Source organism: Pteronotus mesoamericanus, unplaced genomic scaffold, assembly GCF_021234165.1.
Source record: "Pteronotus mesoamericanus isolate MK-2021 breed Mesoamerican mustached bat unplaced genomic scaffold, CSHL_Meso_final scaffold_371, whole genome shotgun sequence".
In the NCBI taxonomy this organism is placed as follows: Eukaryota; Metazoa; Chordata; class Mammalia; order Chiroptera; family Mormoopidae; genus Pteronotus; species Pteronotus mesoamericanus.
Window position 1 is genome coordinate 2,582,435 of NW_026555314.1, and position 27,979 is coordinate 2,610,413.

The following is a 27,979-nucleotide window of genomic DNA, read 5'->3' on the forward strand; positions in this document are numbered from 1 at the left end:
ACCCCCAACTAAGCAGCGAGCTCATTGCTAGCACCCCCCAAACTTCGCCCTGGGCTGGTCCCTGGGGTGGGTCACCAGCAGCTACTCACCCTGAGAGCAGAAGCGGCGGTCCCTGTCCCTGGGCTCCTTCACAGAAATGCAGCGCATGCACCGCCGACAGACCTCCTCGGAGGACAAACTGAGGGTCCGGTGGCAGGGATAGCGGGGCCGCCATGCTGGGTGGGGGTGCAGTCACCTGGGGACCGAGGGAGGGTATGTGAGTGACCCACCTGTCCCCCTTCAGAAAAGCATCAGGAGGCCTCCCTGGATGCTGTGCACCCCCTCTTCCGTCTGCCTATTTGCCTCTGTGCCCAGTGGGACCATCCTCGACCCACACATGCCACCCGGGGTTACCCCTGCCCGGCACAGAGGGCTCCACTGGCCTCTGGGAATGCCAGTCCAGCCACCAGCTGCACCTTCTGGCTTCCGGTCTCCCACTGGCCACTGAGCGGCCCTCCTTGTCCAGGCTGGGCAGCGGCTGTCCTGACTCCGGGCCTAGCTGAGTCCTGCCTTTGGTCCAGGCCTCACTCTAGTTCCTGCCGCAGGGAACCCACCCCGTCTAACCCTCCCAGCCAGCTCAGGGTGCGGGAGTCCCTGGCTGTGAGAGGAGTGAGCAGCACCAGAAGATGGAGCTGCAAATGCTGCCCGCTGGGTCTGGGGCCTGAACACCCACAATGGCTAGTTGTCACTGCTGCCCTTCAAGGAAGCAGCGCCCTTTACTGTTGGGGATGGGACAGTCCAGTGAGCTGCCCTTGGCTCCTGAGGCTCAGGCCTGGCGTGCTCTGGAGCCTGCATGCCGCCGGAAGGGGCAGAGGGGCCGGCGCAGAAGTGCGTGGGCAAGGGGAAGGGAGCTGAATTGCCCTGCCACTGCCCCAGAGGGCTGCTGTCACAGATGAGAGACCCTTGCTCATATCACTGGTCCTGTGGTGAAGGCCTGTTGGCCCACCCACCCAAAAGGAGAATCTGCCTAGTGTCCCCACCAAGCCCACCCTAACCACCCAATCCTGCAGTCTCCAGAGGCCCATGTGCTCTCATGCCACCTCCGTCCCACAGGCAGCAGGGGACTCAACCGTGCAGGGGTGCATGTGCTAGGGAGGGGCAGGGGAGGAACCAGAAGTGACCTGCTCCAAGAGTTGGGGGGCACGTCTGTCTGCCCGCAGGCCCGGGCTGGGCTGAGGGTGCTGGGCTCTGGGGCAGTTCCCAACCCACCTGCCTCCAGCCTATACATAGAGCAAGGAGGAGCCATGTACCCAATCACGACGGCAGCCACAGCCACCAGAGGAACCAGGGCAAGTAAGAGAGGAAGCATCCCTCCTGGAGGAAGCCTTGGCCAGGTGGTTGATGCCAGGGGCTGGAGGGGGTTCCAGGCCTAGGACAGAGGCCCACGCGGGAGGGGGCTGTTGGCCGAGGCTGCGCACATGCCAGGCAGCAGAGGCAGGAGGGGTGGGGGCGCTGGCCCAGGGCCACGTCAGCTGCGCCCTCAGACAGCAAGTCCTGCACCTCCCCTCCTTAAAGCGTCCAGGCCCTCCCCTTCTAGCTGACCTTCAGAAGAGAGCCAGGAGCAGTGTGACTGGAGCAAAAGGCTCAAAACACCTAAGAGATGCCACTGTTGAGGCAGCTAGGGATTCCACAGGGCTCCAGGTCACCCGAGAGCCGAGGGCAAGCACCAGCCAGAGCCTGGAGACGACCGGGGCCTGTGCTGGGGGGTGGGGGGGCGTCGGCCAGAGGGACTGTGGGAGGCCAGCACCCAGGGACGGCACCCAGGCCAACTGAGGTCTGGCCACTGTGAGGCAAGTGGAAGCAGAGCTGGGTCCCAGGTCCTAATGACCAAGAATGATACTCCAGGGCCAAGGCCAGGAAGGGGTGGCCCCGGCCTCGGACTCCAGGGCAGTCTGTCACCCTTACTGGCCACTCTGTCACTAGATCCTGTCTCTGTCACAGTTTTAAAGAGAAGGAAGGGGTCTCTAGGAACATGCTTCACAAATGGCCAAGTGTCTGCTTCTCCATTTCTCTCTCTTTCTCTCTCAACCTTTCCCACCTTTAGTTAAAGGCCAACAGACTCTTCCCAAACACAAGAACGGCCGCCAGTGGGGAGCAGAGGGACCTAGCACCATACTGCTTCTGACCACAGCCTCTGCTCTGGCGTGGGACAGGTCAGCCACCTAGAGCTGCTGCCAGGTCAGGGCTGCAACCCCTGCAGGGGCTACCCCTGGGCAGGCTGGCTTGCTGGACACGTTCAGAGGAGCCGCATTGGGCCCGCAGAAATCCCTGCCTGTCCAGGCTGTGCCTGCCCCATGAGAAGAGATGGTTGGTGATGGGCACAGGGTTGCTAGGCCCCCGAGTCAGAAAAACCCAAGAATGCAGACCCTGCTAAAGCACCTCAGCCTAGGCAAAAGCCCCAGCTCAGGATGGGGGGCACCCCACCACTTAGTCCACGCCACAGAGCCCAACAGGCCACCTTTGCGGGGTCCCCACTGACATGCACACACCCACTATGTTCCCGCTCACATGCACACATACACACATATGCACATACATATGAGGGGGGACCCAAAAACCCCTAGAATTTACTTATAAAAAACTGTGTATTTATTCTCACATGTTTAAACTTCAGTCACCTTCAGAGTGCTCTCCATTCAATGTAATACACCTATCGAGACGTTTTCTCCACTGCTCAAAACAGTTTTTTAACTCGTTCATTTTGATGCCTTTCAGTGCTGCTGCCACCGGCTTTTGTTTCACCTTTTCCACATCAGCAAAATGTTCCCCTTTGAGGATGTTTTTAATCCAGGGAAACAAAAAAAGAAAAGTTGCTTGGAGCAAGATTGAGTGAATTGGGAGAGTTGGGCACAGGAGTCATGCCGTTTTCGGTCAAAAACTGCTGAACACTTAGCGCGATGTTGGCAGGTGCACTTGTAAATCACCCATCATGCAATGGCCAAATGCGTTGAAAGGGTCTTGAAAGAAATTTCACTGAAGCCAAACACAGCCTCTCACAACACCACCAGCAGGTACACGGTTACAGAGGGGTTCCTAGGACACTCACCTAGCAGAAGATGCCTGTTCTACAAGGGGCCTGCCCTCCAGAAGATAATTTTGGGGTTTTTTGGGTCCCCCGCATAACCATATGCGTGCGCGTGCTCACGGGCACACATGGGCATGTGCATACATGCATGTACACACATATACACATGCAGTGCCAGCTAAAGCACAGCCTGCACTTGCTACCTGCTTGGGGCCTGATAGGAATTTCCAGAACCTCACCAGCACAAGGCTTACTCCGAGGTGATGAAATCAAGTTCTCCTCTATTGTTCCCCCAGAAGTTCAGGGAATAAACCCGTCACGTTGTTACAACAACCAAAATGCTCAGGCCAAAATGATGCATCGGCAATTAAGGGCTCCATCATTTCAAGCAATTAAAATAAATGCTTTTATTTGAAAACTAATTAATTCTAGCTGCATATTTTTCCCATGACAATATCCTATGATTGCTTGATTTATGACATCTAATTATTCTTTATTTATCTAATTGAGAATAATCGCACCATCCTATCTCCCCTGGCACCAGCTGCCCGGAGCGGAGGCCGCAGCCCCTTGCGCAAGGCCGACGTGCGATATGGCCGACGCCCCCTCCTTTCCCTGTTCCGTCGTTTGTCTCTTCCTCCCGGAGGGCGAAGGAACATGAAACTTAATCCACTGAGCACAACTTCGTACTCTGCCTGCTCTTCAAGATGTCAAACCGAGACACATTCTTTTAAAAATTAAAAAGCAAGATAATCTGACACAATTTGCACAACTCTGACAGCCTTTCCAAATGATGCTACAAATGCCCGCAAAGCCCTGAAGGCCCTCAGCGCCCAGATGGACGACGGCGGCATCCGCCTGCGTCAGCAGCAGTCTGGCAGGTCTCAGGCTTATCCCCAGGAGAGGGGACCCGAGCCCTCCCCCAGGTGTGCAGAGCAGCGGGCAGGTGCACTCACCCTCCCACTAAGGTCACACGCATGGGGCAGCCTAGCGGACACGGGGGCCCAAGGACAGCCCTCGTGGTGGAGGTAGGAGTGTGTACCCCAACAGCCAGGGGCTGGTGGAAACCGGCCACAACCCACGGGGGCTGCGTCAGCTCACGGAACCATGCAATTCAAGAAGCAGAGGAGGGGCTGGTGCCCAGAGGCCGCAGATCCCTCCCTGACAGTCTTGGGCTGCTGGAGGTTCACACCTCTGTGTGCCTCAGTCTGATCCACCAACAGGTTGAAGGGCTGCCCTGGGCATCTGTGCTGCACTGAGTCACGGACCCTTTTCCTTTTATTGCAACAGGACCCAGGTTCCGTGGAGAAGCCTGGAAATCAAGAAAGAGCACCAGAAGCGAGCCAAGGTCGGGGAGCACCCCCAGCGACACCGGGCACTGCCCCAGCCCCCTGGGTCCCGCCCCAGCCCCCTGGGTCCCGCCTCACCGTCCCGGCGGTGTGTGTGGGAGAGAGCAAGGACAGGCAGCCTGGATTCTGGAAGTGCCTCAGACAGGATGTGCGGCCCCACCTGAACCGCCTCCAGCAGGCCCCCAAGGGCCCTGGGCGTCCCACAGCCAGCACAGACTGGAGAGGCACCGCTTCCCAGCAGGATGCGCACCCTGACTGGCCCTCCCCCAACAGAGCAAATGAAAATACTGATAAAATAAAAAAAACACAAAATCTTTAATACATCACTACGTTGATTTTCAAAAAGTCTGGAACCTTCAGAGGACAAGCACAAAGTGAAAAAGTCTAACCTAGTGAGGTCTGTGGAGCCTGCAGCTGGCTCCTGCCCTGAGGACATCTGCTGTACCAGTGACCTGGAGTTCCTGCTCTCAAGGCCCCTGGGCCCACAAAGGATAAAATGTAGGGCCTTCCCAAGGTTCATATCCTCCACGGAGCATCCGAAGAAAGACGAGACCCCACAGGGCCACGGGCTCAGTGTTGGCTAAACTGGAATGAAGGCTGCACCCAGGGGTGCCAGAACAAAGCCAGCCTCAGGTTTCAGCCCTGAGTCACACCACCCTGGGAGGTCCCCAAAACTTCACTCTGAAGACTCTCCGAAGGAGCCCACCTGCAACTCAGGCCTCAATGAATTCACAGATACGGCTCTACAAAGCGCAGGCTCATAGCCAAAGCTCATAAAAACAGACAAGGAAATACAGCACCATGAGTGAGAGCCGTCACAAAGTACAGAAAGCAGAACTAGAGCCCCAGAGCAAAGCATTCAGGTATATTTAAAATAAGAATGCTTAATGGTTTTAAAGATAAAGAGCGAACTGAAACTTTAAGTAGAGAGCAGGAAACTATAAAAATTACCCATGAGATTTGAAAAAGGACCCAACTGGGTGAAAAGGTTGTTGGGAAACAGGTGATTTGCATGGTGCCAAGGTATTACTCTACTGACTATTTACTAATCACAAAAGGAAAAGATTCCTTTACAATGGAGACATCTGGCTGTCACCACCTTCACCATCTGATCAAAACTGGCACTGCCAATAGTAAACAAACTGACATCACTTATCGCCTGAGGTGATGCAAGAAGACATGGCGCCATCCTTGTGCCTCTGTGCCAACACTGTGCAGGAAACAGGCTGACACATCCAGACTGGGGGAACAGATAACTAGCTCGGACTTATCGGAAGGTCACGGTCAGGAAAACAACAAAAGCAAAGAGCAGGGCACTCTTCTAAAGTAAGAGTCTAAGGTGGTGTCACAACCACATGCAGCACGGGAGCCTGAATAGATCCTGCGTCAAAAAGCGGGGCCAACAGAGGAACTGCTTGGGACAACGGCGGAAATCGGAATATGGGTTGCAGACAGTATGGAATTATTGTTCATTTTCTAGGGAAGGATAATGGTATTTTATGTAGAAGAATGTCCTTATTCCTAGGATACAGGATTTTTGAGATAAATGTCATGATGTCTGCAATCTGTTGCAAATGTTTCAGCGGAAAGTTTCCTTTGTCTCCACCTACATATAAGTACATAGGAGAGAGGTAAAGCAAGTGCTGGAGGCAGCATAAACTGACACAATCAGTTTGGAAAACAATCTGGGACAACTTGTATACCTTGTGACTCAGCCATCCCACTCTTACATAAACACCCTCAAGAAATTCTCACACAGGTACACAAAGAGATTTGTACAAGAATGTTCATAGCAGTGTTGTACATAATAATTAAAAAAACAAACTAGAAATGCCCATCAACTGCAGAATGGGGTAACTTTGGTACATTCATACAATGGAATACTCCACAAAGCTGAAAATGAGTAAACTCCAATCTCACATGGATGGAGCTCAAAATCCTGATTCTCATCAAGAGATATTAAAGAGGTAAAAACGAGGCTACAGACAGGGAGAAAATATTCACAAAAATATATCTGATAGAGGGCTTATACTCAGAATTTTATAAAAATCAATAAGAAACAAAGAAGTTAAGGAACATATAGCAAGGACTCATGGACAAAACCAAAGTCGGGAAGGATTGACGAGGGGAGGGGGGAGGGAGCAGGGGGAAGTGGTGGGGGGAAGGCAGAGACAAATGTATTTGGAAAAATAAATAAATCACTTAAAGAAATAAGTAAATAAAATCTTTAAAAAAATTAAAAAGCTTAAAAATTGATTAATAAATTTTGAACAGGTTATAAATAACAATTTTATCATTTATTCTTAATATTAAATTTAGAGAGTATAAATTTTAAAAAAAGAAACAAATAAGTTAAAGTGATTAGAAAAAGCGAAAATTAGAGATAAAGTTATATCTGGCAAACAGAAACAATAAGAAGGCAGAGATTGAAATACTGATAACAAAGTTAAATTCTAGCCCAAAAGCATTAGATTTAACAAAGTCAGACACTTTCTAATACTAAAAGCTGAAATTCACAATGAATATATAACAATTATGAATATGTATCTGCTAAATAACAGAAATACCATCTTTATAAAGCAATAACCACAGGAGATGCCAGGAGTCCGGAAAACTCACTATTGGCTCTTAGTATTGTACTTGTCAGATCCAGTAGCCAATAATGCATAGGGAGAAAGAAGACTCAACAGGAAAGACACTATAGATCTATAAGGAACTTTACACTCTGATAACAGAGGCTACACTTTCGTCTCAACTGCACATGAACATCTGTAAAAAACGACTGCATAGTGGGTGCCACAAAGAAAACATTAGTAAGTTCCATAAACAAGAAATGTAATAAACAATATCTTGTGACTACATTGCAGTTAAACCAGAAATTAACACAATAAAAACCAAAAGATTCTTGGAACTAAAAATTTTAAAACATTTATTAAAAGAGTTTTAGGTGAAAAGGGAAATACTTAAACCAAAAAATTTTTAAAACAACGAGGTCTGGCCAGAAAGCTCACTTGGTTAGAGTGCTGTCCTGATAAGCTCAGGTTGTAGGTTCAGCCCCCCATTAGGGCACATCTAAGAATCAACCAGTGAATGCATCAATAAGTGGAACAATTAACTGATCTCTCTCTCTCTCTCTCCCCCTCCCTCCTCCTAAAATCAGTAAAAAAAAGAAAAGGCAATGAAAACCAGTACATATCAGATTCATGAGGTATAATTTAAGCTTTGATCAGAAGAAAAGTAGGGACCAATATCATTTATGAATATCACACAAAACAGTAAATAAAATATTAGCAAACAAAATACAACATCAAATTAAGAAAACAACTCAAGATGAACAAGTGGAATTTATCCTAGGAATACAAGGCTGGTTCAATTAGGAAATCCACTAATGTTACACATCCTGTTAATAGTTCTACAGAGAAAACTCGTATAATCAATCATCTCTAATGATGCTGAAAAGCCTTTGACAACATTCAATACCCATTTTTCACTCAGTTGAGCAAACAGAAACCAATGGGTTTCATAAAAATGATAAAATACGCATACACAGCTCTGCCCAGGTGGCTCAGTTGGTTGGAGCGTTCTCTGTGCACCAAAAGGTTTCAGGTTTGATCCCCAGTTGCGGTACATATGGAAAGCAACCCATCAATGCATCTCTCACATCGATGCTTCTCTCTCTCCCCCCAACACTTCCTCCCTCTCTAAAATCAATAAACATATCCTTGGGTGAGGATTTCAAAAACTATGCACATACAAACCCTCCTTAGTTCTAAAACCAACACATTAATTTATGAAGAAATATTGGCGGTATTTCCACTAAGATGAGAATACCCACTATCTACTATTCAACACTGTACTTGAGGTTTAAGCCAATGCAATTAACCAAGAAAAGTGAATTAGAGGTATACGAATTGGAAAAGAAGAATTTACACTATTTTCCAGATGACGTGATGCTATACACAAGAGCCAATGATAAATCAGGTTCAAACACTAAAAAATTTTTTATCTGGTAGCAGGAAATAAAGCAAAAAGAGTTCAGAAAAAAAAAAGTTGGAAGTAGCATGCTACTTGATATCAAACTATACTAGAAAGTATAGTAATCAAATCAGCATGATACATGTTTTTATGTACATGACGTAAGAACAGACATATAGGTCGATGGAACTGCATACAGAGTCCAGAAATAACCCCACACCTATAGGTCAAATAATACATGACAAAGGAGGAAAGAATATACAACAGAGTAAAGACAGTCTATTCAATAAATGGTGTTGGTAAAATTGGACAGATACATGGAAAACAATGAAACTAGGTCACCTTCTTACACTATATACAAGAATAAATTCAAAATGGATTAAAGACTTAATTATAAGGCTCGAAACCCTTAAAATCCTAGAGGAAAACATAGGCAGGAAAGCCTCTGACATTTCTCTGAGCAACATTTTTTCTGATGTATCTCCTCAGGCAAAGGGAAAGGAAGAAAAGTAAACAAGTGGGACTACATCAAACTAAAAGGGTTTTAGACAGAAGGAAGCCATCAACAAAACAAGACAAAAAATACTTCCTGAATGGAAGAAGATATTCACCAACGATACATCCAGTAACAGGTTAATATCTAACATTTATAAAGAACTCAAACACCTCAACACAAAAACCCCCCAACAGTCCAATTAAAAAATGGACAGAAGACCCGAATAGATACCTCTCCAAAGAGGACATACAAATGGCCAACAGACATATGAAAAGATGCTCAACATCACTAATCATCAGAGAGATGCAAAATAAAACCACAATGAGACATCACTTCACACCTGCCAGAATGGCTGTCATCAGTAAATCTATAAACAAGTGCTGGGAAGGACGTGGGGAAAAGGGAACCCTCGTGCACTTGGGTGGGAATGCAGCCACTATGGAAAACAGTATGGGGTTTCCTCAAAAAAATTAAAAAATGGGCCCTGGCTGGTATAGCTTAGTTGGCGGGAGCATTGTCCAGTAAACAGAAAGGTCACAGGTTCAGTTCTTGGTCAGGGCACATACCTAGGTTGTGGGTTTGGTCCCTGGTCAGGGCACGTATGAGAGGAAACCAATCAATGTTTCTCTCTCACACTGATGTTTCTCTTCCTCTCTCTTTCCTTCCCTTCCCCTCTCTCTATAATCAATAAGCATGTCCTCAGATGAGGATAAAAATAAAATTAAATTTAAATAAATAAATAAAAACTAAAATGGAACTGCCTTATGACCCAGCAATTCTACTTCTGCGGATTTATCTGAAGAAACCCAAAACACTAATATGAAAATGTATAAATTTATTGCAGTGTTATTTATAACAGTCAAGATACGGAAGCTACCCAAGGGCCCATCAGGAGATGATTAAATCAAAAAGCTGCGGTGCATATATAAAATGGAATACTATTTGACCATAAAAAGAATGAAATTTTACCATTTATGACAACATGGATGAACCTAGAGAGCATTATGCTAAGTGAAATAAGTCAGTTAGGGAAAGACAAATACCATATGATTTCATTTATATGTGAAATCTAAAGAACAGAATAAATAAAACTTGAAACACTCGTAGATACAGAGAAAAGACTGATAGTAGCAAGAGGGGAGGAGGTTGGGGGACTGGGTGAAAAAGGAAAACGGATTAAGTACAAGTCGGTAGTTACAAAAGAGTCCCGGGGATGTGATGCACAGCACAGGGAACACAGTAAATAATGTTGTAGCAACTACGTAAGGTACCAGGCGGGTACGAGAAACATCAGGGAGACTACTTCGTAAAGTATATGATTGCCTGACTGCTGTACTGGACACCTGAAACTAATACAAAGTACTACTGAACATAAATTGAAAAATAAATTTAAAAAATTTAGTTTTTAATAAAGCACTCAAGCTTCCATGCACAAACAACAGCCTGTTAAAAGAAAGTCCCATTTAAAATACCAACTAAGAAGATAAATACTTAATGACAAATTTTTAAACTTTTGCATGTTAAAAGAGATAAAAATCTTGTATCTGTAAAAATATATAAAACTCTTCAAATTATGGAAAGACTATAGCCAAATAGAAAAACAGGCAAAAAACATTAACAGACAATTCACAAGAAAGGATATGAAAACAGACCTTAAACATATGAAGAGGCACTTAACCACACTCATGAGGAAATGCATTTAAACGACATCAAGAGGTCTCTGGTTCTGGCCAGGATGAGGTCAGCTCGCCGCAGCCTCGCTCTCTGGCTGACCGCAGCTAAAAACCCTGGGCAAAATATGAAAAAGCAATTACCTGAAAACGCTGAAATGTGCACAATGGCAGACGGATTTTGGAGGGAGGCAAGAACTTGGAGAAGTGACCTGTGCCGGGAGAATCTCCTTGTTTTATTTTCATTTCTTGCAGTGTTGCCCTGAGGATAGGCCCAAGGCTGCAGAGCCACGAGGTAACAGTGGTTAGAACTTAGATAGAAACCCCTAATTCCTGTAGAGAGAAAAAGTCTAAAGAAGGTGGGAGGAAATCCCAGATGGTTCGTTTTTCTCTTCCCTCTTAGTGCTGTCCCGGGGATGGGCCCGGACCGGCGGCTGTGTGGAAGAAGCGGCCCTAACACCCATCTTTCTGGCCAGAACAGCCAAGGGAAGGGGACCCTGCAGGACGCAACGAGTGTGTGTGTGCAGGAGAGACCTGCAGAAGGAGAGAGAGAGAGGAAAAGGTCCCTTAATTCTGTGAATGAAACCACCAAAGTCCCAGGCTCATTCCTGAGCTGCATGTGCCTGGGACAGGCCCCAAGCAGCACCAGCTTTAAGAAGTGGACTCAGATTTAATTCAGCCACCACCCATGTCTCAGGCTGTCCCCCAAGTGGCTGATGTGTGAGGCAGACCCAAGCAGCGCCTCAAAAGCTTTGGAACTTGAAATAAGATTAGAAGCGTAGCCTATGGAGGGCGAGGCAGGCCTTGCGACGCGAGGCTAACTGGGTCGACCACCTGCTAACATAGAACACAACACTCTCCAATGGAGCCAACAAAACGTGCAACCCGGGGTATGTCCAGGATACAACATAAAATTCTTTAGCATTCCAAGAACCAGAAAATGGCATCAACTCTCAAGGGAAAAAACAATTTACAGGTGCCAACCTCAAGGTGATTCAGGACGAGGGTATGGGGACTGCCTGAGTCAGTGCGGTGGGGGCGGGGGGGGCAAAGGCGGGGAAACTGGGGCAACCGTAATGGCATAAACAATAGAATATAGTTTAAAAAGAGATGACTCAGATGCTGGGAATGTCAGATGAGGATTTTAAAACAGCTTCTATGATTATGCTCCATGAAGCAAAGGTAAATACACTTGAACAGAATGGAAGGAAAGTTCTCAGCGGAAATATAAGAACTATTTTTTCAAAGAGGAAATCCCAGAACTGAATAATACAGTATCTGAAACAAAGAAACAAAAAAAAAGAATGGAATGGGAAATGACAAAGGAAAGAGTCAATGAACATGAAGACTTGATCAACAAAAATTATCCCATATAAGAGCCAAAAGAAAAAAGATGAAAATAAATAATTAGAGCATCGGGGACTTGTGGAATAATAGTAAAAGGTCTAACATTCATGTTATTGGAGTCTGAGGAAAGAGATTGGGGTATAAAAATTACTTGAAAAATGCCTGAAATTTCACAAATTTGGGAAAAGACACATTTAGAGATTCAAGAACTCAAATGACTCATAAGCAGGATAAAACCATGCTCAAAGACATAATTAAATTTCTAAAAATAATTTTTAAAAATCTTGACAGTAATGACGTATTATGCACACAAAAAATAATAATTCGAAAGGCTGTGGATTTCTCATTAGAAACCATGGAAGCCAGAAGACGGTAGAACACCTTTAAAGTACTGAAAGAAAAGAATTCTATATCCAGCAAAAATGATCCTTTGGGAAAGAAGGCAAAATAAAGATATTCTCAGATGAAGAAAATCTAAGAGAATTTCTTGCCAGCAAATGTGCTCCAAAAGAAACACCAGGGAAGGTTCTATAGCTCTAAAGAAATGATTATCAGAAGGAAATGTGGAACTTCAGAGCAGAGCAAGAGAAATGGTAAATATCTGGGCAAATACAAAATATAAGTTTTTACCTCTTAAGTGAACATGTATACTGTTAAAATTATAACATTGCTGGGTTGGTTTTTTTTTTGGTTTGTTTTCAATGTAACAGCTATAACATGAAGACGGGAGAGTAAGGGGACCCATCGGGTTGTAAGGCTTCTATGTTTTACTTGAAATGAAAAAAAAAATTAACTCTAAGAAGGCTGTCAAAGATTAAGTATGTATGTACACTGTAATCCCTAGAGCAAACATAAAAACACAGTATATAATAGCAAAAGGTATAGCCACAAGACCAATAGAAAAATTTAAGGAGACTTTGAAAATATCAAAACATTCCAAAAGAGGGGATAGAAAAACAAAAAATCAGAGGAAATAAAGAAAACAAAGCGGTAAACAAAAACAGAACCATATCAATGATTATAATAAATGTAAATGCTCTTAAGATGTTAATTGTAAGACCCAACACTTACAAGCCATTGGGAAAAAAAACCATTTTAATTTAAAAACATAGATAAAAGAAAGTGGAGTGGATGCATTAATGTCAGACATAGTAGACCTCAGAACAAGGAGTATTATGAGGGATAAGAAGGATATATAAAAATATAAGCCATCAATTCATAAAGAAGACATTGAAGCCCTAAATATGTATTCATCTAACAACAAAACTTCAAAACACATGAAGGAAATACTTATGGAACTGAAAGCAGAAATCAACAAATACCAAATTACAGCTGGAGACTTAAACTACTCCTTAGTAATCGATTGAGCAAGCGCCAGAATATCAGACTGGAGCCCTGACTAATGCTACCTACCTGCTTTACCTGGGTGACAGGAAGAAAACACTCCACCCAGCAGAAAAACTTTCTTCTCATCGCACATGCAACATTAAGAGCCTGGGTCATAAAACCTTTAAAAATGAAGAAGAACCAGAAAAGGTTCTTCTAGGGTTCTCTAACTCTAGAAGAACCCTAGGGCTCTCCAGCTTACGGAATTAACCTGGAACTCAATCAGTACCAGACAGATAACTGGAAAAATCTCCAAATATTCGGAAAATAAGCAACACAATTTTAAATAACCAGTGGGTTATTTTAAATGAGTCAAAATGAAGTCCCAAGAGAACTCAGAAAATATTCTGACCTGACTAAAAAATAAAATATCAAAATTTGCAGGATTTAGAGAAAAATGAATAGCACTAAGTGCCTACATTAGAAAAGAAGGGTCTTAAAACAATGATCCAGCTTCCACCTTAAGAAACTAGAGGAGGAGGAGCAAAATAAGCCCAAAGCAAGTCAAAGGAGGAAAATAAGGTTAGAGCAGAAATGAAATTGAGAACAGTGCCCTGACCAGTGCGGCTCGGTTGGGCGTCATCCTGCACACCCACAGGTCACTGGTTCGATTCCCGGTCAGGAGGACACGTCTGGGTTGCAGGCTGTCCCAGTTGGGGCATGTGGGAGAGGCAACTGATCGATGTTTGTCTCCCTCTCTTTCTCCTTACCTTCCCCTTTCTCTAAAAATAAATAAATAAAATCTTAAAAAAAGAAATGGAGAACAGTAATACAATAGAGAAAATCAACAAAACCAGAGACTGGGTCTTTAAAAAGATTAGTAAAATGGATAAAACTGACAACCAAAAAAGAGAGAGAGAAGAAACAAATTATAGTAATGAAAGAAGTGTTATCACTACAGACACCACCGACACCAAAAGGATGATAAGGAAGTACTACAGACAACTCAACATACATAAACTCAGCAACTTAGATTAAATGGAGTTGAAGACCACGGACTAAAACAAAAAAGGGCTAAAACAAAAAAGGGAAAAAAAAAAAAAACCTGACAAAACCAAGTGGTAACTGGAATGGGGAGCAACTGCAATTCTCATACTTTGCTGGTGAGAATGCAAAATGGTACAAGCATTCCGGAAAAGAGTTGCACAGTTTCTTATAAAATAAAATACACATGTATCATATTGCCCAACGATCCTACTCCTATATTTTTATTCTAGAGAAGTGAGAACTTACGAGCAAGCACCTGTACATGAATGCTTATAGCAGTTCTACTGTATTCATATTACCCCTAATGGGAAATAACCCAAACGATATCCATGGGTGAATGGAACATTCTAGAGCAATAAAAAGGAACAAACTATTGATAAATGCAACAACGTGATGAATCCCCAGAGAATTATGGTGAGTAAAAGGCCGCCTACTATGTGAACCTACTTATATGGCATTTCAGAAAAGGCAACACAAGGCAGAGAGCACAGATGGCTGCTGTCAGGGGGCGGAGGCGGGGTGGGGGCGGGGCAGGGGCTGACTACCAAGGGGCAGCTCGGGGAGAGCTCTGAGGTAGTGGGACAGTTTCTGTACCCAGACTGTGGCGACGCTGGTGTGGGCAGGTGTTAAGACTCACTGTAAGTATGTTTCACAATGATCATAACTTAGTAATAACAGATATTCATGAATTCATAATGATGCAAAGTCAGGAGAGTAGATGCATCTCCCACACAGAATTCCAAACAATGCATGTACGTGTCCCAACCTCAAGGAGGCGGGCAGAACATCCGCCCCTCAGGAGTGGCTACGCAAAGTGACTTCCTTCCTGAGAGGACAACGTGGGAGGGGGGACGCCAGCAACCGCACCGAGGAGCAACCTCCCAACCACCACCTCAGCCCGGGCACCAAGGGCAACACCCACAGGGATGTCATGCCGACAGCAGGCACCAGGGACGTGGTGTGATGAGATGGCACTTGTCTTTGAGTTCGGGCTCCCCAAAGCCCACAACCCACGTCTAATCACGAAAAACACACATGACAAATCTCAGCTGAGGGACAGTCTCCTAAAGACCTGACTAGTACCTCTCAAAACTGTCCAGGACTAAGGAGACATGGCAGCTAAATTCCATGTGGTACTTAGGATGGGATCCTGGAACGGAAGAAGGATAATATGCAAATGCTCAAAAAATCTGAATAAAGTATGGACTTAAGTCACTAACAATGTATCCATGCTATTTCATGACAACAGTACCCTGCTAAGGTTAAGGTGTTAATAAGGAGGAACAGGGCCCAGACATGCTCTGTGCACAAGGTAACACACTGCTCTCTTGGCCATTTTCAGGGGGACAGCCCTTTTTTTCAGTTAAAATATATTGTACAATATTGCTGTGCTATTTTTTTCTCATGCTATGTGTAATGGCATTTAATTTCCACTAACATAATGAAAACCCAATTTCCTGCTTCGAGTCTTTCAGATTTGGGGCCAATTTCTAATTCTACTTAAGGTAACTTTAAACAGTTTTAATGCCAATTTTTAAAAATTTATTTTATTTAATTATTTCTTTTTAGAGAGCGGGGAAGGAGGGAGAGACACATCAAGGTGTGGTTGCCTCTCATGCTCCCCCTACTGGGGACCTGGCCTGCAACCCAGGCATGTGCCCTGTCTGGGAATCGAAACGACGACACTCTTTGGTTCACAGGCTGGCACACAATCCTCTAAGGCACACCAGCCAGGGCCTAATGCCAATTTTTAAGTGCTTTTCCCATTTAAAATAACTTATCATCCTATTTTTGCACAGATTTAAATTCTATTTAAACAAATTTAAATTCATCAACAGTGTCCCCAGTATAAGGCAGTCAGTATTCAGTTAAGCAAATTAGTGGGTGACCTTTGCCACATCATCTTTACGTCTAGGAGTAGAGTAGCAAGGCAAGGAAAGGAAGAACACTGATCTAACAACAGTGCCTTCCACCAGCCCGGCCTACTCACTCTTTCTTTGAAGGAGCACAACCACGCTAGCGGGAAAACGCTGGATTGGCTGGTCCTCTAGGCCGGCAGGACAGAGGCCCACTCCCTCTGCGCCTCCGGGCCCCCGAGGGAACCTGAGACACTCTCTGTACAGGCCAGGCCTGAGTGAGGCCTCATTGCCCTCCCACCGTCCTGATCAGACAGCGCATAGCAAGGCCCGGAATCCCAGAATGGGCCCTTGCGCTCAGCCATGATGGCTTTGGTCGGCGACCTCACTCTCCCAGCTGGCCCCTCAAAGTTGTACCACAGGCCCGTGGTCCAGGCCAAGACCCTGGGAGACTTCCCAGGGCTGCTGCTTCACATCAGGAAATGGAGGTCTGATCGCAGCACCCCCACCGACTTTAAAGTGCACAGAGATCCAGGGGAGTCATCAGGGACATGTACGGCACATCTGAGACTTAGAACAACCCTTCACCTCTCTGTCACTGAGACCCCGGGGGGCAGTGTCCTGTCCATATTGGCTCACTGCCCAAGATGGGGGTGGGGCAGCCCCATGAGTGACGCCTGGGCCCCCGAGGGGTGGTCCTACCATATATCAGGGCCCCTGCAGAGAGGCCAGGCCTGCCCCTGAGGGCTACAGAGAAGCCGTGTCCAGATGAGGCAAAGGAAAACAACAGCCTGCTGGGATAAGATCGATCCCCTTACCTGCAGCTCACGGCCACATAAAGAACTGGACACACTGCCAGGCCAAGGAAACACCACACGGAAGGGCCTGGGCAGGTGGGCGGGCCAGCCAGGGCCCCAGCCTGCCTGAGCTTGGAGGCACGTTTGCCCAGGGTAACTCAGACTTCACAAAGAAACCATTTCTGGAATGGGGCTCCGCTGGTGAGTCGAAGTCAAAGGCGCACTTCATAGCTCCTTTCCAAACCCCATGCATTGTCAGGGCCCTTGCCCCTTTGAAGCCTTGGTGAGTGATTGAAGCGTCTACTTTCTGAGGGGCAGATAGCACGGGCCGGTAATCTGACTCTAAGCCCCGGGATAAAGGTAGTTTGTTTCCTCTCAGCCCGTCTGTCAACACCTCCTCAGTAATTAGCCCTAATTATTACCAAGGGCCAGCCTCCCATTCGGTTATTAAATCAGAAATAGTATCATGGCCGGGCATCTGTCAACGCCCGGCTGGCGACCTTGGATTCATTGAATCCTCTGTCAGTATCCATGGCTTCAAAGATGCAGATCCTGGGGAGGGTTCCGGGATGCAGCCTGGCCAACCCTGCCCCAGAGGGAGGGAGGGAGGACGGGAGGAAGGGAGAGAGGCAGAAAGGGAGGGGGGAAGAGAGGCTGGTGCCACATGCAGCCCAGCTCTGCACACCTCGGGCCTCAGAGCCCAGTGGGAAGGTGGGAGCCCAGCCCCGGCCCTGCGCCTGCCTCCCCTGCGCCAGCAAGTGGGGTGGGCCAGCACACCCCAACCGCAGCCATTTCCAGCTCCGCAGGCAGGCGACCAATACAGCTGTGTGTGGGAGCGTGTGGGGCGACAAGCACACTCTCAGTAGCCCTTTCCCTAAAGGGCCTGAGGCCGTCCCAGGCCTGAGGCCTGCTGGTTTTCGGCTTTTGGCACATCTGTCTCCCAGGACAGCAGGCAGTGGCCTTGGCCTTGACTGATGGATCTGGGCCTAAGCTTGGGCAAGGCCCTGTTCTGTGAGTGGACAGAGAAAGCCCTAAGCCCTACTGCCGGGAGGCCCCTCGGAGCCCCATGTACAGCCTGGGCACCTGGCAGGTAAGGCATCCCCCCATGAGCCGGTGAGCCCCCAAAGCAGAACTCGGGGTACGGCTGGAGACAGGTTTCTGTGGTGGAGCCAAGAGTGTCACACCCCTGAAGACCCTAGGGTTAGGACGGCCACCCACCTCTGTCCCTGGTCTGAAGCCGCTCCTTCCATTCAAAAAAAAGCGAGTCACCAACTCCGTAAGTTACAGACCTTCTGCTCTGGCGAAGCTTGGCCACCCCCTCCAGCAAAATAGATGGCCTCAGGCAGGAGGTCAGCCTCACCTCTCTGGGAGCAGAGTCCCAGGCCCCTCGGGGCTGGCTGCCAGCGGGCCCTGTGAAGGCCAAGGGGGTCTCCTGGCCTGCGGAGTTAGGCTTTGCCTCCAGTGCCTGGACCCTTGCCCGCCAAGTCTAAGAGCACCCCTTTCCAGATGAGCCCCACTGCGTTTGGGGCGGAGGGTAGTGGAGGCCGGGTTATAGCCGAGTCTCCCAGGGCCAGGATCCCTGCAGGAGTCAAGGCCCTCGGGCGCGGTCAGTGCCCAGGCAGAGTGAGCCCACCAGCCCACCTTGGCCTATTCTCCCCTCCCCTGCCATGCCACAGACGATGCCCTGGCAGGGCCAGGCTGCGCTGGGGCAGAGGAGTGAGCCTTCAGGAGCTGGAGGCATGGTGCTGTCTCATAGCCTCAAGGCTGGAGGCACGAGGGGCGAGTGACCGGTCTGCTCGCAGCCGGCAAGGGCCTCCCACGGCCGTGGGCGCTGAGGCCCAGAGGCACAGACTTCTCCTCGGGACTGGACTGAAAGGAAGGAAATGCCAGGGTGAGGCGCCTGCGCTGCGGGGACAGGCAGGATGGGCGGGCAGGGCCTCGCCATGACCAGGCGTCTCGAGCTGCAGCTGAGGACATCCGTTACCCTCAGGAGCGGGTCCAAAGAGCCTGGCGAGATGGCAGGAAGGAAGCCCGACTGAGGGGCGTTTTCTGCCAGCCTTTCCCAAAGTATTTATGGGCAGGGGTAGGAACCTGGCCAGCAACGGGCCACCAGCCTTTTTCTCCCTGGTGAACACGTGAAAATGCATGTTGTTTTCCAAGAAGTGTGACCATCCTGCGCCAGTGCCAGCCCCTGCGGCCCCCTTCTGGCAACAGGCCTCGTCCACAGCGGCCACCTGCCCGGGCAGCGCCCACCAAGGGCATAAAATGGGGCGGATCCCTGCAGGCTGGTGCCCTGGCAGCTTCTAGGACCCCAGTCCCTCTTGGAGAGGGGGTCCCTAACCACGGTTGTGGTGATGCACTTTCTGACAGGGACCCACGAGGTTGCTCCTGTGGCAGAGGCCATCTCGAATGGAGGGGTCCCCTGGTGATCTGTCTACTAGACATGCAAATAACATGCTTATAGATGCATGCATGTTCATAATGGGCTGCCGGTCTTATGCACACATCTAGGGGCACACACCCCCATACGTACACTTGCACTGATGGCTGCCACTGGTGCTTGGTTGAAGTCTGAGGGAGAGAAGGGTCAGGGACAGCCACTGCAGCCCTGAGGCTTCTGTTTCCCAGGCACACGGGAGGTAGCTCTCATTCACAGGTGGCGAAAGTGAGGTTAGGAGTTCCACAGCTTGCTGGGAACGGGGACGCTCACAGGGACCAGGAGGCTGAGGTGGGCATCGGTGAAGTGTGCGCCTCGAGCGGGGCGGGTGCCCGGGGGCAGAACTGCACGGGCACTGGGTCACCCTCCCAGCTGTCACCACCCCAAGGCTGGTGTCCGGATTTTCAGGGCAGGGACACAAGGACTCGGTGATGGGAGGCTGTGGTACACCAGGGGACAGCACCCGGGATCAGGTGCCCAACCAACACCGCTCCTGGACCTCCCAACCTGCAAGCCCTCACCTGCGCCGAGCACGTAATAAGAGCGGGAAATAGATGTTGGATGTGTGAAGCTGCTGAGTTTGGGGGCTTGTTTTTCCACGGCAGGACCTATTCACTCTAACCCCATCGGGGACCCCATTTCACCTTTCCCACAGGGCAGGTGACCATCGGCTTCCCGTGCTGGGCGCCATGCTGGCCAAACCTGTCCACAGAGCCGTCTCTCATGCACGCCTGGCTGTCTTCTCAGGCTCTCTGCTGCTGCCAGCAGACCCCATGCACTCCTCACCCCTACAGATTCCGCAGTCAACGTAAAAGGCAGAGTGGTAAGACTTGGGAATACGGTGTCATGTCTCTGACCCTCAGGCAGAGGAAATGTTTCTTAAGAAGCACCCTGCATACAGAACTGGGCACGCACTTCCTGCTCCAAGGGCCTAGAGGGGCTCTGCACATGGGCCTTCTGGGACCCTCAGGAAGGTTCTCATGACAGCACTGTCCAAAATTGCAAAAATAAAAAAAGAAGCCCATGTTGGGCAACCCATGTTTTATCCCCACCAATTTAGAATCCTAACCCCCAGCACCTCAGAATGTGACTATATTTGGAGACAGGGCCCTTAAAAAGGCAATTAAAGTTAAATTAGGTCAAACGGGCAGGCCCTAGTAACATGACTGGTGTGGTCCCAAGAGGAGGTCAGGACAAGCAGAGGGACAACCGTGGGAAGGGGGAGAGGACAGCCATCACAAGCTAGGGAGAGGGTCTCAGGAGAAACCACCCCGCAGATACCTCTGTATCAGATTTTTGGCCTCCAGAACTGTGAGAAAACATTCTGTTGTTTGAGCCACGTGGCCGCAGCAAGGAATGCAGGCCTCTCCCCAGGGCGCCGATACGGTCCTGCACTGCCTCCCCGCCGCCCCGCCGCAATGGCTGCCCTCTAGAGTCGGGGAGTCAGGCGGAGGGGGCGCTTGCTCTCCTCCAGGCCAAGGGCCCCGCCCCACCGCACCCCATCCCACCCCACAGAAGGATTATATGTTCCCATCCACCCAAGCTCAGGTGTGCCAGTCACCACGGTGATGGTAACAGAGGGGAGAGGCACACGTGGCTCACTGTGGTTTCCCCCTCTGTGGCTGTGGAAAAACCCATCCGGGGGTGGGGGGGGCTCCTGTGGGCAAGGGTCTCGAAGGGACTGTAAAGGGCAGAGTTGATCTGTGACAGGTGGCAGGTGGCTGAGATGCCAGACGTTTGTTACTGCAGCACGGCCTGGCATATCCTGACCGGCACAACAGACAACAGCTCCACGGACCTCACTGTGCAGCTGGGCCTTCGGGCTGCTGCCAGCGTTGCCGTGCGGCTCCCTTGGCAGTCACTGAGGCCCAGGCCACTGCGCAGGCCTTATCTCATTCAAATTCCCTCGCCCCCCACCAATGCCCTGTGAGGAGAAACTTTTCGAACAGCACAGACAGGTCAGGTGACACACTGAGGACTGTCAGCTTCCAAGTGTGACAGGCAAGGTGTAGCCAAGCTCAAGTCCATGGTCTGAAGCCCCGCACCTCCTGAGGAACGAGCAATGACCCCCTGCACTCAGGCAAGCGGTCAGCATCTACGTGCCTGGAAAGGTCACGTGAGCAAACTGTAGTATTTGATACTCCAACTAACAGCATGAAAAAGTTTGTTTCTCCATGCCTTTGGCAATTCTGGGTCCCTAAAACTTAAAGTCAGTCCCGGAATCACACACTGGAAATAAATTCACCCCCACTACTTTAATTATTTTTAATGTTGAAATCTTTAATTTGTCTGGAGCACACGCTGCTGCAAACAGTGAGGAAGGCACCCAGTTGTTATTGCCCAGAGAGTTAAACAGCGGTTGCAACTCCTTCTGCTGAATAATCCACTTTACCCCATTAATTTGAAACATTAATTTGAAACACCTCTGGTATGAACTAAATTCCTCATTTATTTGGCTTTATTCCAAAGTTCTCTATCTTCTTCCGTTCACCCATTCACACCAATTTCCAAGGGAGCACCTTTGTTACTGCAACTTTATAAATGTTCAGTATCTCACAGGACTTTTTTGCCTTAATACGCCAATGTTAGAATTTTCCTTGGACACAGGTACTTCGAAAACCCTCCCATAGTGCCCACCGTGCCCTATCTTTAGAATACGAAATCGGTGAGCATTCCCAAGGGACATGAAAGAGAGATACGATCTAGAAGACGGGCCTGGCACCCCAGCCGGTCCTGCGCCTGCCCGCACGCCGCCAGACCACGCCGCTCCCAGGGGCACTCTCCTCAGGGCTGCCGCCCGTGTGGCGAGCTGGGGGTGGCGAACGCCCCGATGGCCCTACTGCCCTGAGCACAGCACGGCAGGGCCCCTCTCCCCGCCCTCTGCGGTCCTGCTCCCCCAGAGTGCCAAAGCAGCTAGGTCATTGCGTCTCCCCAAAGCAGAGCACAGCACCAGAGGAAGCTGTCCCTTTGCACCACCACACACACTGCCTGTGTGGCAGGCCAGGCCAGGCCAGGCCAGAGCCCTCCGTCCTCTCCTGATGCCACCCAGGAACGGGCAATTTTGCCATCACCCCTGAGGCCCAGCCCTCGTCTCCTTTCCTTCTGTGATGGCAGCCCAACCAGAGTAAGACCCACTCTGTAAGTAAGTCATCGGGCCCCTCCCAAATCCCCCTGGGCCTGCCTCGGCAGAGCTGGCCCTCAGCAGAGATATGTCACACTATAGTCCAAGGCCAGGAGCGGCCTGGGGCCCAAGGGAGGAACAGCCCCAGCGGGGCAGGCGGCCCGAAGGGAAAGCAGCAGCCTCGAGCTGAGGGCCCCCTGAATGGAGACCGGAAAGGCAGCCCTGGGCAGCGGCCAGCCACATAACAGGGGTGTCAACTGGGCCATGTGTCCCAGAAAAGCAGCTCTAGGTTCTACAATTTTTCCTAAAATTACTGGTTTTAGTTGCAGCTCCCATTTCCACTTATTTCTTCTTCCTACTTTCCAGGAAGGTGCTCTTTTTATTTACACAATGATAAAACTGAAAGGGGCTTGAAATTCTTGTCTAACCACTCATCTGAGTAAGTGCAGAGGACCAATCTGAGTGAAATTTGGCTTGAGGGAGCTCCCCAGCTCCGCTCTCATTATTAGAAAACCCATCCTGGTACTGAACAGGTCTTTCTTCATTCCAAGCCTCCGGCCCCTGGGGCCTCATGGCTCCCTGCTCCTCACTTCCCCTCCGCTCCCAAGGCCACACTCCGTCTGTCAAGCCTCCCGCTCCCACCTGGTCAGCCCAGATCCTCAGCCAGGCCCTGCCATCCTCAAAGCTCCCAACCACACACATGACGCTGACCTGAGGGCCTCGTGGCTGGGGCCTGGCCTCCCTGTTCCTGCCAGTGGAACGGGCTCTGCTTGTCAGCAGTCACCACACCGCAGGCTCAGCCATGGATCCAGCAGACATTTAATGAGCACCGACTATGTACCAGGGACACAAGCCAAGATGGAGCCCCTGCCCTAGAGGCTCACAGTCTACCCAGCAACACGACTCATGGAGTGCTGGGGTTTCAGCGCAGAACCAGCGACGTGCAAGGGTGGGCAATAGGGCGGGGCTGCTGAAGAGCAGAAAGTGGGAGGGCAGCAGAAGTAAAGGCACTGAGACAGAAAAATTCAAGGAAACGGGTGACTAGAAAGTTAACATACAGAAGGGGAAAATGGCTGGAATGGAGCCGAGACCAAAAGGTGGCTTTCCACCCCCCCTTCCTGTGTGGAGCCTTCCCAGCTGAGCAGGGCCGCTGATAAACCCACAGAAAAGCATCTTTCTCCAGCAAGATACCATCCAACTCAACAATGAAAGTGGTCACTTCCTCCATGCAACTTCCCATCAATTCCAGCCCAGAGGACAGGCCACTGAAAGCCGAGACTGAGGGGGAAGGGGGACAAAGCAAAGCCCATCCAGGGACCAGATCCAAACAGGGCTGGCATGACTGACCCAGCTCAGCTGCAGCCAGGGTTGAAGGGGGGTTCTGTGTGCTTGGCGGGCGGGGTTTACAAAGACGGTGGAAGTACCTGATGGGGACTGATCTAAGGAACTCTGCCCAACTAGCAGGAACATGCCCAGGGGAGATGGTCCTCTCAGGGCAGGGGTGAGGACACTACGGGGAGCCCAGCAGAAAGCAGCCTCTGGGCCATCGGGGAGTCCGATCACGACTAGAGCGCAGAGGCCAATTTTCTGCTGTGGTGAGACGAGGGGGTTGTTTGTATTCGGACAAGACAGGGTCCAAACAAGTGCACCTCCTGCCCAGCAATGGGGCAAGTGGACTGCGTAACACATGGCAGCACTATGTCTAAAGTCACCTGGCAATGCCACCTGGTCCTGATGGGGGGCCATGGGGCTCCTTGGCTACGCAAGCTGCTTCATCACGAGGGCCACTGCTGCACCCACCTGGACCCTGTTCAGAATCCAGGATCGCAGGGCAGAGAACAGGAGAAAATGGTGACTCTCCTGGGGTCTCCGGGGTGCCCACCGCCCCCTGGGGGCCAACTACAGATGCCCCTTGGTCTCCCTCTGCCTCAGGAACCTCCTCCTCTGTCTTCTGGAGTTCTGAACCCCCTGCATGAGCTGGATCTGGTTTCTGGGCAGGGGAGTTAGCAGATTCTGAAAGTACAAGGACAGATTTGGTGCCACATGCAGAACTGGACAAGGCAGGGGGCTCGGCGGGCTGAGGGCTGCTTTCCTCGGCCAGCTGCTGCTCAGGCAGAGCATTTCTGAGTGCAGAGTTGGAACTAGGAACAGTAGGCATGGCCGCAGCGGCTGGGGCAGGCCTGGGGGTGGCACCCATGTTGAGTGCCAGGGCGTCCGAGAACCTAGCTAAGTACTGCCTCACCACAGGCAGCTGTGGGGCCACTGGCGGCTGGCTCGAGGCCGGGGGCAAGGGGCAGGGCACTGCAGCATGGTATTCAGCAAAATTGTTTGGGTCCTGAATGACCTCCTCAAGATCCTGGCAAAAGCGCTCATAGTCATCAGGCAGGGGTAGGTCCCCATCAAGGTAGGGGGCGGCCCAGGCCCGAGCTCGGCCTGTCAGGCGCCCGAGGATCTCGCAGACACGGCTGAGGTGGTCCTGGTAGTGCTCAAAGCGGAAAGACATGTAATCGCCCAGCTGAGCCAAAAAGCGGTCCAGCAGCCAAGGGGAGCCATCAAAGGTGCCTGGGTCTGAGCCCGGCACCCAGTGGAAGTCCACCCTGAGGGGTCGTGGGCCAGGCATGCGCACAGCAGGGGGATCCCTTGCTGTAGCCTCGCCGCTCACTGTGCTCTTCTGCTCCATGGCTGTGCGCACGCACACAGGGTCCCCACAGCAGGGTTGCTCAATCCAGGGATCCACTAGGGGGGCGTATGCAGCCCCAGGAGAGGCCCAGTCGATCTCCTGCCAAGGGTGTGCATTGGCATAATTGGCTGCAGCCCTGATGGGATTTCGAGGACCCTGCCGCCGGCGCCAGCCACGAAGCATGCTGAGAGGGGAAGGAGGCTGCGGCACCAGCTGCTACAAAGAAGGGGAGAAGGGAGGAATGATGGTGCAGGAGGGGAGGGTGGTCAGAAGCGATACTCGGGACACAAGAGGACAGAGATGGGCTGGAGAGGGGCACGGCAAACCCCAGGTGGTCCAGGCAAGTGCTGAGGGTCAGGGGAGCTGACAGCTGCGGCCTCAGGAGAGCTGAGAAGAGCTGATGGGACTGTCAGACGCAGGTCACCATCCAAGGCAATCTGTCCAAAAACAAGGTGGGGAAGAGCGGAAACTAGGCCCAACCATCACCATCAGGCTGCAAGGGGAGGCAACAAGCAGGAGAACCCTAGGTAACCCACAAGGAGATCTGAGTGGAAGGAGGGCCTGGGAGGTCCAAGAAGGTGGTCAAATGCCACCTGTGACATTTCAAGGACAAGGTGTGATGGCAGATGCTGTCAGTACCAGGAGAAGGAAAGGGGGCCAGATCAGAACCCCCTGGGCTTCTCTGAGCAGTCTGGCTATCTGGGAATTTCAGGAGAATGACAGTAGCAACCTTTTACTGAGTGTTCTATCCACACCAAACACTGACCCTCTCGTAAGGTTGGTACCATAATAACAGTCCCCAAGGCAGAGTGATGAGTGAGGTCACTTGTCTACAGCCACACACCAACCAGTAAGTGGCGGAGACAGCCGAACCTGGCTCTAGAAACCAAACACTTAACCATCAACCTCACCACACCAATTGTGCACTACATAGTCCACTTAGCAGGAGTTTTCTAGCTGCCCCAAACACTAACACTAATTTATGACACAGACGGTCCTAAGATTCTTTTATATCACAGCGTGAGGAGCATGGTAGATGCATGTGTGACAGAAGCCCAGGGCTTTGCTATTCTCTTTGTCTCCAGCCTTCCAGACTCACCTCACCACCCAGAATAGTCTACAGGCAATGCCATCTTGTCTCCAAACACCACCTTCCTGGACCTCCTTCCCAGTCAATGCCCAACATCTGATATCCCAAGCTTAATCCCACAGGCTGCATCTTCTCTCACTTCCCTCCTGCCAAGGGCCTGGAGAGCGATGATCCTCAATCCTGAGCAGCCCAAAGAGCCCTGAAGTGGGAAAGGAGGCTGTAACCATCAGCAGGCACAGTTCTTTCCCAGTGCAAGCAGCCCTCCCCCAGGGCTCTCACTGCCTAGCCTAACAGTAGCCACCTCCCCACTTTCTCTTCAAGGGAGGCCCACTCACGGCCTCTGCAGAGCTCTCTGCTTCACCCCTCGTTCGATTTTTCTGACAACACCTCCACTCATTCCCCAATGCGCTATCAATTCACACCTAGGGGCACCATGGCCCGCCCCCACCTTCACATGCAGTTTCCTGTGTTCATCTACCCCTAATCAGAGTGCGTTCCCCCAGGAAAGCACAGCTTTGTTGGTCTTTCTGCCCAGAACCTCCCAGGGTGGCCTGCAGTGCTTGAGGCTATGGGGGCCACCAACCCCTGCCTTTGCCACCCAAGCATTAGAGAACCCCTCAGACACATCCTCTACTCTGGCAGTGGTCTTCCATGTGAAAAGTCCTTCCCATCCTAATACAAGGAAAGAATATGCTAGGGCCTGCCAGCAGCAGTGGCCCAAGGAGACGCACAAGAATGCAATATACTCAGAGCCGAGTCCAGTCCCTCACCAAGCTCTGAAAAGCAATAACCACATTGCAGCTCCTACCACCAATCTGAAGTTGGGTGCTAGGCCACCCACAGAGACAACACATATCCCATGCCCAGGAGCCAATGCACTACCCAGGTCTCTGCCCTCCCTTTCTCCCAGTCCAGACCTCACATCCCCACTTAGAACCCTAGCTGTCACGCTCCCCACTCATCAGCATTCCTGTGTGTCCTCTGCAACCTCAGGAAGAAAACTGTGCCAAAGAGCCAGTCCTGCGTGTGCCTGAACCCTCCTAAGACTGGGACGGACTGATGAGAGAACCTTGGCTCTCCCACGCCTATCAGTCTGTTGGTCTCTCTCATTTCTCTCTCCACCCTTCTTGGCACTGAAGAATTTGGGCCCTTCTCCTGGACTGGACAGCATTCTATCAAGGAGCAGGTACCGCGGCTCACGTTCACTTGCCTCCACAAAGTCAAAGCCAGCAGCCTGGAACACTGGAACGTTCTCTGCTCCGAGGAGACCCCAAGGCCCCAGGAACAGAATAATTTGCCCAAAGCCTCACAGCAAGTGCCTCCACTTCAGGGAAGACCACTGCACCACCCCTCCCGCATCCGCCATGCAGGAAACCGCGGGGATTTAGGCTCACAAGCTCCACCGCAATAAGAAGCAGACCCACCTACAGCTACGCCAGGCGCCCACCAACAGGGACCAAGAATCTGCAGCCAGAGACCGTGCGGACGCGCTTCTCTCCGAAGGCCAAAGTCCAGGTGTTACCTACAAAGTGGAGAACAAGATCGGCCGCCGTGAGGACAGTGAAGGGCGCTACCTCTAGGGACGGAGACGGCGGGAACCAACTGAAAATGATTCCAGGCGTCCCCTCAGCCCCTGGAGCGGACTGATAAACTGAGGCCCACTGGCTAGAAGGGCAGCGGGGACGCAGTCCGAGGACTCCGAGCACGTCTCCGCAGAACAGGAT

At 50.3% G+C, this 27,979-nt stretch overlaps 2 protein-coding genes across 6 annotated transcripts in view; both read right to left on the reverse strand.

Moving 5' to 3' along the window:
• The window catches only part of GNB1L (G protein subunit beta 1 like), a 58,011-nt gene that overhangs the window by 29,932 nt on the left and 100 nt on the right, over nt 1-27,979 (reverse strand). For 2 of the 3 annotated variants that reach the window (XM_054592698.1, XM_054592700.1), the window contains exons 2-3: nt 27,680-27,777; nt 90-235 (exon numbers count right to left, since the gene is read on the reverse strand). In XM_054592698.1, the coding sequence (XP_054448673.1) occupies nt 90-214 (125 nt within the window). In that variant the 5' untranslated portion in view covers nt 215-235; nt 27,680-27,777. Of the gene's footprint in view, nt 1-89; nt 236-23,196; nt 23,246-27,679; nt 27,778-27,979 lie in introns of those variants that run through there. The other variant, XM_054592701.1, reaches the window with a different exon arrangement.
• On the reverse strand, nt 215-27,771 carry RTL10 (retrotransposon Gag like 10). 3 transcript variants are annotated; one of them, XR_008530797.1, is made up of 4 exons: nt 27,680-27,771; nt 24,198-25,602; nt 23,197-23,318; nt 215-235 (listed from the first exon to the last, which is right to left on the reverse strand). XR_008530797.1 is itself a non-coding variant. In XM_054592697.1 (3 exons), the coding sequence occupies exons 2-3, from the start codon at nt 25,346-25,348 to the stop codon at nt 2,792-2,794; spliced, it is 1,167 nt and encodes a 388-aa protein (XP_054448672.1). In that variant the 5' UTR covers nt 25,349-25,602; nt 27,680-27,771; the 3' UTR covers nt 2,684-2,791. The 3 variants fall into 3 exon arrangements, 2 of the variants coding, with proteins under 2 accessions (XP_054448672.1, XP_054448671.1); XM_054592697.1 differs by lacking the exons at nt 215-235; nt 23,197-23,318 and adding an exon at nt 2,684-2,807; XM_054592696.1 differs by lacking the exon at nt 215-235 and having other exon boundaries at nt 21,619-23,318.